Below are 8136 nucleotides of genomic sequence, written 5' to 3'. Positions count from 1 at the left end.
CAGCGCTGGAGCGGCGGCGGTGACCAGCGCTGCCCAGCGCCAGCGCTTCCCAGCACTGCCCGCGGGTGCTGGGCAGCACTAATGTAGCACTGGTCGGTGGGAAATTTAGCAGAGCTCTGCCCAGTGCTGGGCGGCGCTGGGTTAGACCCCAGATGCACATGAGGGCTGGCAGCCCCACCTTGCCCTGCAAAGCCTGCTGGAGACGTTTGAGATGCGCCACCCTGTCCTCCGTCCCTCCTGCCCCGCTGCCGCAGGCTCCCATGTTTGAGATGCGCTTCTTCGACGGGTTTGTGCGCCCCTCGCTGCACGATGCGTACACGGGCTGGGGCCTGGACTTCGTGTGGTGAGCAGCCGCCGCTGCAAGAGCAGCACGCATGCAAGCGTTGCCTCCTGATGCGGCTGACAAGAAGGAAGCCCCCCCTTCTCGGCTGCCCACGGCCTGATCCAGGGGCCCCTGCCCTGTGCCTGCCCACCCCTGTCCCCTGTGTGCAGGCCCTTCCTGCTGCAGTTCCCGCGCGATCGCGTGGCGGTGATTGACGACGTGTGCATGCTGCACCCGCACCAGGCGCAGCAGAAGCAGGGGGAGGTGGGTGGGGTGGCTGGCACTGCTACCGCTGTCGTTGTCATGCTGCTCTGGGCTGCCTGCCCTTGCCCCTGCTGTCATGCAACCCAGCACAAAGGCCAAACCCCCATTTTGTTAGGCAACCGGCACTGGCGCATGTGTGCGGTCATCTTGCTGACTGTGCAGGACTCGATCTATGCGGCGCTGGCCAAGGTGGCACCGTATGATGCGCGAGAGGAGGAGGCTCGCCGCGACGCCCAGTTCAACTACTACCCCTCAGGTGAGTGGCCCGGCATGGAGGGCTGGATGATGGCAGGGTAGCTTGGGGAATGGCTGACGGGCGGCTGCAAAACGTTCCGACCTGTAGCCTGTCGCTCACTGGCTGCAACCTTATTGCTTGCAGAGCTGGCGGCGCTGGGCTTTGGGTACAGGCCGATTGAGGTGGTGGGGTTTGTGCCCAAGCAAGAAAGCCGCCGCCAGCGGCACAAGCAGCAGCAGCAGCAAGGCCAGGCTGAGGCAAAGGTGGATCAGCGCCAGTTGGAAAGCAAGCAGGCGCAAGACAGCCAGCCGCAGCAGGAGAGCCAGCAGCAGGAGGCGCGGAGCGAGGAGCAGGGGCAGCCTGCCCATGCGTCTGTCCCAGCGTCGCAGCCAGCAGACCCGCATGTCGCTGCTCCCGCTGCCGCTGGTCGCTCCAAGCTGCAGCCCTGGCTGCTCTACGCTCAAATCACCATCATGCTGTCGGCAGTGGGCATGCTGGTGCTGTGGGGCAACTGGCAGCGGCGGCCTGCCAGCCCCCGGACTGCGGGCCTGCTCCAAGCACACACCAAGCCCATCAGAGTACTGCCTCTGTGACAGCGTTGTTCTTCCCTCCCATTTTGGTACGGGTTGTGTAGTTGTGTAGTTAACTCTGTGTAGTAAACTGTAACAGTGGCTGTGATGAGTTGAGCTCACTCGAGTGCTGGAATGAAACAGCGGCAATGGAGCAAGCTGCACGTCCCCCTGCTTGCCTTCTGGGTTCTTCTGGGTCCTTCTGCTTGCCTACCTGGTCGCTCGCCCGCTCATGCTGTCTTCTGTCTAATGCCTGTCGTGCTACGCTCTGTTGTAACTGTCCCCTCTCCTTATTTTGTGCGTTGGCACCGCCGCTGCCTGTGCTGCTGGCAGCTCAGGTCTCCTGCTGTTGCAGCAGCAGCCCTCGCAGCGCCTGGTCATGCGGCAGCGCCTGGAACTCGCACGACACGCGGTGGGCGGCGGGCACCAGCACCTGCCCCATCACCTTCTCGTGCAGCCTGCAGAAGACACCGGGTGTGCGAGTCTTGCAAGCGGAGTGTGCAGGATGCATGGCAGGTTGCTAGCCGTCGCCCAGGCAGCGACCCGCTCCAGCTGTGGCGTCACGTCACAGCGTGAGCCCACGGCAAACTCACTGGCCGCCCAGCTGCATGTGTTCATAAGTGTTGGTGAGGATGATGTTCCCCTCCTTGTCCAGGCAAGTGAAGTCGCCAACCAGCACCCGCCCATCCTTGACCTGTATCTGCACAACAGGCGGGCGCGCGAGGCGAGGCGGCTGGGGCGCAGCCCGGCGGGAGGCGTGACGGCGGCAGCATGCACACATGTGTGGCGCTGTGTGGGGGGCATGGCTGGCTGGCTTGCTGAGGGTGCGCCCTCACCTTGCACCGCTTGTGCAGCAGCTCTGCGGCCTGCTCGGCGAGTGGTGAGCGCTGCTGCTGCTCCGTGCCGGCGGCGGCGGCGCTGTTCTGATCTGCGGCGGGCATAGATGGCTGTGTGATGAAGGATCCGTCGATCGGAGCGCTATATGGACGGGAGTGCCACCTAGGCGGCCAGGTGTCACTGCATGGCTCGCGGCTCATGAGAGACCCTGAAGACATTCCAGAGGGCATGTGATCACTCGCGACAGCCGCCATGGAGCCCCGCTCAGCGCGCTAGCTCGCCTGATCGCATTCGCCTGCCTTCGCAGCAGGCCTCGCTGGGAGAGGGCTTCAGGATGAGCGGCAGCGGTCTGCTCAAGGACCTGGAGCAGCTGTTCGAGAACAGCGAGCAGCGGGTGCTGGCGGCCTTTGTGGTGAGCGGCGGCGGCAGCCACCGCCAGTGGCGGCAGAGGCTTCAGAGAGCCCTGCATCCAGTTGTGGGGGCAGCTTCTGACCTGATCCCATGCCCGCTGGCTGCCTGCTGCAGGCGGCCAAATGCGATCCGGCGGCATCGGGTTCACGGGGGCGCCGGCCCCTGCCCAAGGTACCCTTCCGCCCACCAGAGCAGTGTCTGCCGCTCCTGCTGCCGCTGCCGGCGCCGCTCACGCTTGCCCGCCTGCCTGCCTGCCTGCGCTGCAGTCCACAGGCAAGTCGCGCATCATCTGCCTGACCGCCAAGCGGCGCAGCAAGAAGCGGGGGTTCAAGGGCACGCTGCACATCCTCAAGCTGGCGCAGGGGCGGTACCAGGCAAGCCAGCCAGGCCGCGCCCAACATGCGACTACTCCCGCTGCCTGCCCTGTCGGCCCGCAGACAGCGCAAATTCAGGGCCACACGCATCGCATCGACTTGTGATGATGGTAACATCACCCATGGCCAGGCAGCATCGCCGCCGCCGTCTGCCCTCCATGTGGCCGCTGTTTTGACTTGCGCTGGGCGTTGGCATTGAGCGCGGGTGTGTGCCTCGCTGCCGCGGCGTGCGTGCAGGTGCGCAAGAGCGTGAAGCTGAAGCTGCTGACCAAGATGGAGGCGTTTGTGGACTCTCCCGGGCAGCAGGAGTACCTGGAGCTGACCTTTGTGCAGGTGGGGGGTGGCGGTGGGGGGTGAGAGGCATGAGCGTGGGAGGTCTGCGCCCGTGCTGCCTCCCCGCCACAAGCGGGCTGTGGCTGTATCCGCAGCTGCACATCCTGCGTGGCCTGCCATCTTGTCTTGCAACCTGCCTGCCCGATCACACATGCACACATGCACGCATGCACACACACACACACGTCCCCGTATACCCCTCCTCCTCCACGCAGCGCGGCTTCACGTCTGGCGAGGTGCGGCTGGCGTTTGAGGTGCGCGGTGCTCTGGTGCGGCTGGAGCTGCTGGGCACGCTGTACACCTTCTGCAGGCAAGCAGGGGCGTGGGGTGGGGTGCTTGGAGAAGGTGGGGTCGCAGCATGAGGCAGCGCAGCTTGGGGAGGGTTGTCCGCATGGCACCAGCATGCGGGGCTTGCACGGGCCTGTCGCCCTGGTGGCAGCCTGCCTGCTCCCCTCCTGCCTGCTCGCCTTCTGCCTCCCTCGCCCATAGCCAAACCAGTCCAAAGTAGTCCAATGCAGCAGCCCTGCCCTGCCCCGCACCGTGGCTGACTGCCCCCGCGGCTGCCGCGCCGTGCCGACGGGTCGCTGCAGGGCTCACGAGAAGCGGGCGCCGCAGGTGGTTGGCATCGAGGTGTCCGAGCTGGAAAGCTCGGCCGCAGAGTACAACAGCCGGCAGGCTTCGGAGGCGGCGGTGGGCCAGACGGCACGGGCGCTGCTCAAGGAAGGCGTGCGTGGGGAGCCGGCGGCGGCGGCGGCGCCCGCGGCGGCCACGGCGGGCGGCGAGGGCGACGGCGATGGCGGCGGCGGCGACGGCGTGCACCCGCTGTGGGGCCAGCGGGAGGACACGCAGATCCAGGTGGGGGTAGGAGGAGGGGGCTGGCTTGCAGCCTGCCTGCCTGCTCGTCTCCCCCGGTACCTGGCGGTGTGCCTGCCTGCCTGCCTGCCTGCTCGCCTGCCTTTCGCCCACCCCACCACCGCCACCACCTCACTCACTTTCACACACACACACACCTGCCGCCACCACACCCTCCCCCTCCCCCTGCAGTCCCTTCTGGAGATGGTGTCTGTGGGGGCTGCCGGCATGGAGGAGCTGCAGGAGCGGCTGGAGGCTGAGCTGGCGGCGCTGGAGGACGCCAGCGTGCACGAGATGCTGGAGAACGGCGGCGCGGTGGCGCGCGTGCTGGCCGGGCTGGGCGCCGCGGTGGGCCTGCTGGAAGACCTGGGAGAGAACCTGGACATCTACGACGCCAAGCTGCGACACATGCGGGAGGACATCGCGGGTGGGGTGGGGTGGGCTGGGCTGGGGTGGGCGCGCCGCCGCGGCCGCGCGGGAGGCTGGGGCGCGGGGCGCTGCGGCTGGCAGGGGCTGCCCCTGCTTGCGCCGGCAGCGGCGGGGGCGGCGGGCTGGGGATGGGTGCCTGGCCGGGCGGGCTTAGCGGGGCTGGTGGCTGCCGCTCGCAGCGCTGCATGCCCCACCCCCGTCCCCATCCCGCCCCCCACCTGCCGCCTCCCACCCGTCCCCTCCTCCAGCCATCGAGGACCGCAACAACCAGCTGGAGCGCCACTCGCGCAACAACCTGAAGCTGGTGGAGGCGCTGGAGGGGCTGGTGGAGCGGCTGAGCCTGCCCGACAGCGCAGAGCGCGCGCTCAACGCCCGCGACATCACGCCCGCCAAGTGCGCCCACTCGCGCCGCCGCCCCGCGCCTGCTCCGCTTGGCAGCCCCGCTGGCTGTGCTGCGGCCTGGCTGCAGGCTTACCTCACTGCTGCTGCTTGCTGGGGCGGCTTGGCCGGCCTGTGGCGTGCCTGCCAATCAACCGCTGCTGCTGCCTAACCATGCTACCCTTCCTTGCCCTGCACGCAGCATGGCGCACATGGTGGAGGCGGGCTGGGAGCTGCACAGCCGGCTGCAGGCGCTGAGCGATAGCGGCGCAGCGGCGGCGACTGCGGGAGCAGCGGCAGGGCCAGGCGGCGGCGGCGACGAGCACGGGGTCCCCCACGGCATCGCCAGCATGGCGGCTGTGTCCTCTGGGCGGCAGCGCCTGCACGCCCTGCAGCGCGCCTTGGTGGACAAGGCCTCGGCCTTCCTGCAGGAGCAGCTGGCGCGGGTGGCGGACGCGGCGGCGGCGGCGGCGGACGCGCAGCAGGGCGCGGCGCGGCTGCGCCCCGTGCCGCACGCCAGCGTGCGGCGGCGGGCCGCCGAGCTGGCGCCGCTGCTGGAGGTGGTGGGGGTGCTGCGCCCCGCCGCCACCGTGGCGCCCCGGGAGGCGTACTGCCAGGCTGTGGCGGGGCTGTCGTGCAAGGAGGTGCACGCGGCGGCGGCGGAGCTGCGGCGCATGGCGGCGGCGGCGGATGCGGGCGGGGCGCGCGAGCCGGACCTCCTGGGGCCACCTCGGCCCGCCACCTCAGACGCCAGGTCAGCCCAGGGGCCGCTGGGCCCAAGCCTTGTTAGCGTCACCCTGCACGGGGCGGCCCGCTGCGCCACGCTGGCGCTCCGCCTGGGGAGGCTCCTGGCCTGGCACGTGCCAACACCCAGCGCTGCCCTGCTCCCCTCCCACCCCCCTGCCTCCCCTCCTGCAGCTCCCAGCGCGCAGGAGGGAGGTCCCAGGGCTCTCCCCGCTCCCCCTCCTCCCAGCCCGACCTGGCCGCGCAGTACCGCCAGGCTGGCATCACGCCGCTGCACGAGGGCTACCAGCTGCTGCTGGACCTGCACATGCCGGTACTGGCGGATGAGGCGGCCCAGTGCATCGCGCTCATCTTCCCCAAGGCCGTGCCAGGCGATGGCAGCAGCGCCGGCGCCGCCGGGGGCACGCCCCCCGCTGCCGGCGCCAAGTCTGTGCGCTTTGCGGGGGGCGATGCGGCTGGAGGGGCCGCCCTGCAGCCGCCGCCGCCGCCGCCGGATGTGTCGGGTCCCGAGGTTCAGTCTACGCTCGCCTCGCTGCTGTCTGGCATCCAGGGCGAGCTGCTGGGGCTGATAGACGGCATCAAGCCGCAGCGCCTGCTGCTGTGCCTGCCCATGCTGGGCGCGACGCTGGCGTGGCGGCGGCGCCTGGAGGCCCGCGGCCCTGCCTGCGCCCCGCTGGCGCAGCTGCTGGCCGTCTGCGAGGCGCGGCTGGCGGCGCTGCTGGATGCCTACTTTGCGGACAGGTGCACCGCCATACAGAGGTGCGCAGGCTTGTGTGTGTGTGTGTGTGTGTGTGGCTTGGGGCTGGCACATGCCTATGCCTCTCGCCCAGGCCGGCCGCCTCGCTGGATGGCTGGGCGGCTGCCTGGGCCGCGCCGGCGGCACATGGCCGCCTGCGTCTGGGGCTTCCTACTCCATCCCTCACCACATGCCCCCACCCACTACTACCACAAGCACACCCCACCGCCAGCACACATGCACACACAGAAGCTCGCCAAGCACCCCTCCAACCACGCCAAGCACCCCTCCACCCTGCCCGCAGGTACGACGGCCGCTCCTCGGTGGCGGCGACCGTGGGTGGCAGCGCCGCCAAGGGCCAGCACATCCTGCCCTTCATCCTCAACTTCCCGCACGTGGCCGCACGCATAGAGCAGCTGCTGGAGCCGTGGCCGGTGGAGGCCGCTGCCGCCGCAGCGGAGCTGGCTGCAGTTGAGGAGGGGCAGGAGGCCGGCGCGGGGGATGTGGCAGACGGCCGGCGCGGCACGCCCGGCGGCGGGCGCCCGCCGCTGCCGCCCGGCACGGGCCGCCAACCGGCGGCGCCGCCGCCGCCGCCGGTGCTGTTCCCCTCGCCGTTTGAGAGCAGCAGCGGCAGCCACGCGCCGTCGCCGCCACCCTGGCGCACCGGCGCCATCGCCTCCGCCAGCTCAGAGCTCAGCAGCAGTACGGCACGTACCACAGAGGATGAGGCCGCCTCTGAGATAAGCTTCATAGATTCGGAGGCAGACAGCCGCAGCCGGCGCACCACGGCCGCCAGCGGGGAGGGCGAGCCAGGGGCGGCGCAGGCGGCTGCCGGCGCGCCCGCGGGAGTCGCCCCGCCCGCCGCGCAGCAGCCCGCGGCCGGGCAGCAGCAGCAGGCGCCGGGGCCGGGGGCGGTGCTCAGGTGCGGCCCCGCCTGTGCAGCCCTGGCGGGCGTGCATGCAATGCTGGGACCCTTGCCCTGCTTTCCTCCACTCTTCTCTGAGCAGACGGCACCGGCAGGACGGCTGGCGATTCCCCGTCTCGCGATCCACGCAGCTGTGCTTGCTTCCCCCATCTCACCTGCCCCACCAACATCACACACACACACACACACACACACACACACACACACACACACACTCTGTGTGCAGGGAGCTTGTAGATGGCGGCTACGACGCCTGGCTGCGCGCCATGGCGGCGGCGGTGGAGGCGGCCGGCGGCGCAGACCCCAAGCACGGCCAGCACCTGCGCCTGGAAAACTACGCCGCCTGGCAGCAGGGCCTGCAGGTGGGGGCTGCCGGGCGGGCGCGCGGCTGCTCGGGGGAGCGGTGTGGTGTGTGTGGGCTGGCTGGCGGCGATGCGGTCTGCCACTCCCAGCAGCAGGCGGCTCCTAAGCTGCCTCTTCTCCTGGACTTGCTCCCCGTCGCGCAGGGCCTGCCGCTGGCTCGCGCCGCGGTGCTGCAGGGCTTTGCGGCGCAGGTGGCTGGGCTGCGGGACCGCTCCATGGCCGCCTACATCGAGCAGCAGGTGGACTACTTCAAGTTTACCCGGGTGCTGGAGTTCAGCAGGGTGAGAGGGGCAGGGGGCGTGTGCTGTTGGTGTGTGTGTGCTGGTGTGTGCTCGTGGGTTGGGAGCGGGGGTTGGTGGTGCCG

The 8136-nt window shown here is 69.9% G+C and overlaps 1 protein-coding gene across 1 annotated transcript; it reads right to left on the bottom strand.

The window, feature by feature from the left end:
- Window positions 1–1724: 1724 nt before the first annotated feature.
- CHLNCDRAFT_49967 (hypothetical protein) lies at window positions 1725–2331 on the bottom strand (the record flags this gene model as incomplete). Its single annotated transcript, XM_005851164.1, has 3 exons — window positions 1725–1848; window positions 1984–2090; window positions 2227–2331. 3 exons carry the CDS (start codon window positions 2329–2331, stop codon window positions 1725–1727), a joined length of 336 nt encoding a protein of 111 aa, XP_005851226.1.
- Between the last annotated feature and the right edge of the window lie 5805 nt (window positions 2332–8136).

This window comes from Chlorella variabilis (assembly GCF_000147415.1).
Source record: "Chlorella variabilis unplaced genomic scaffold CHLNCscaffold_2, whole genome shotgun sequence".
Classification (NCBI taxonomy): domain Eukaryota; kingdom Viridiplantae; phylum Chlorophyta; class Trebouxiophyceae; order Chlorellales; family Chlorellaceae; genus Chlorella; species Chlorella variabilis.
The sequence above is the reverse complement of the archived record's forward strand: the minus strand, read 5'-3'. Positions and strand labels throughout refer to the sequence as shown.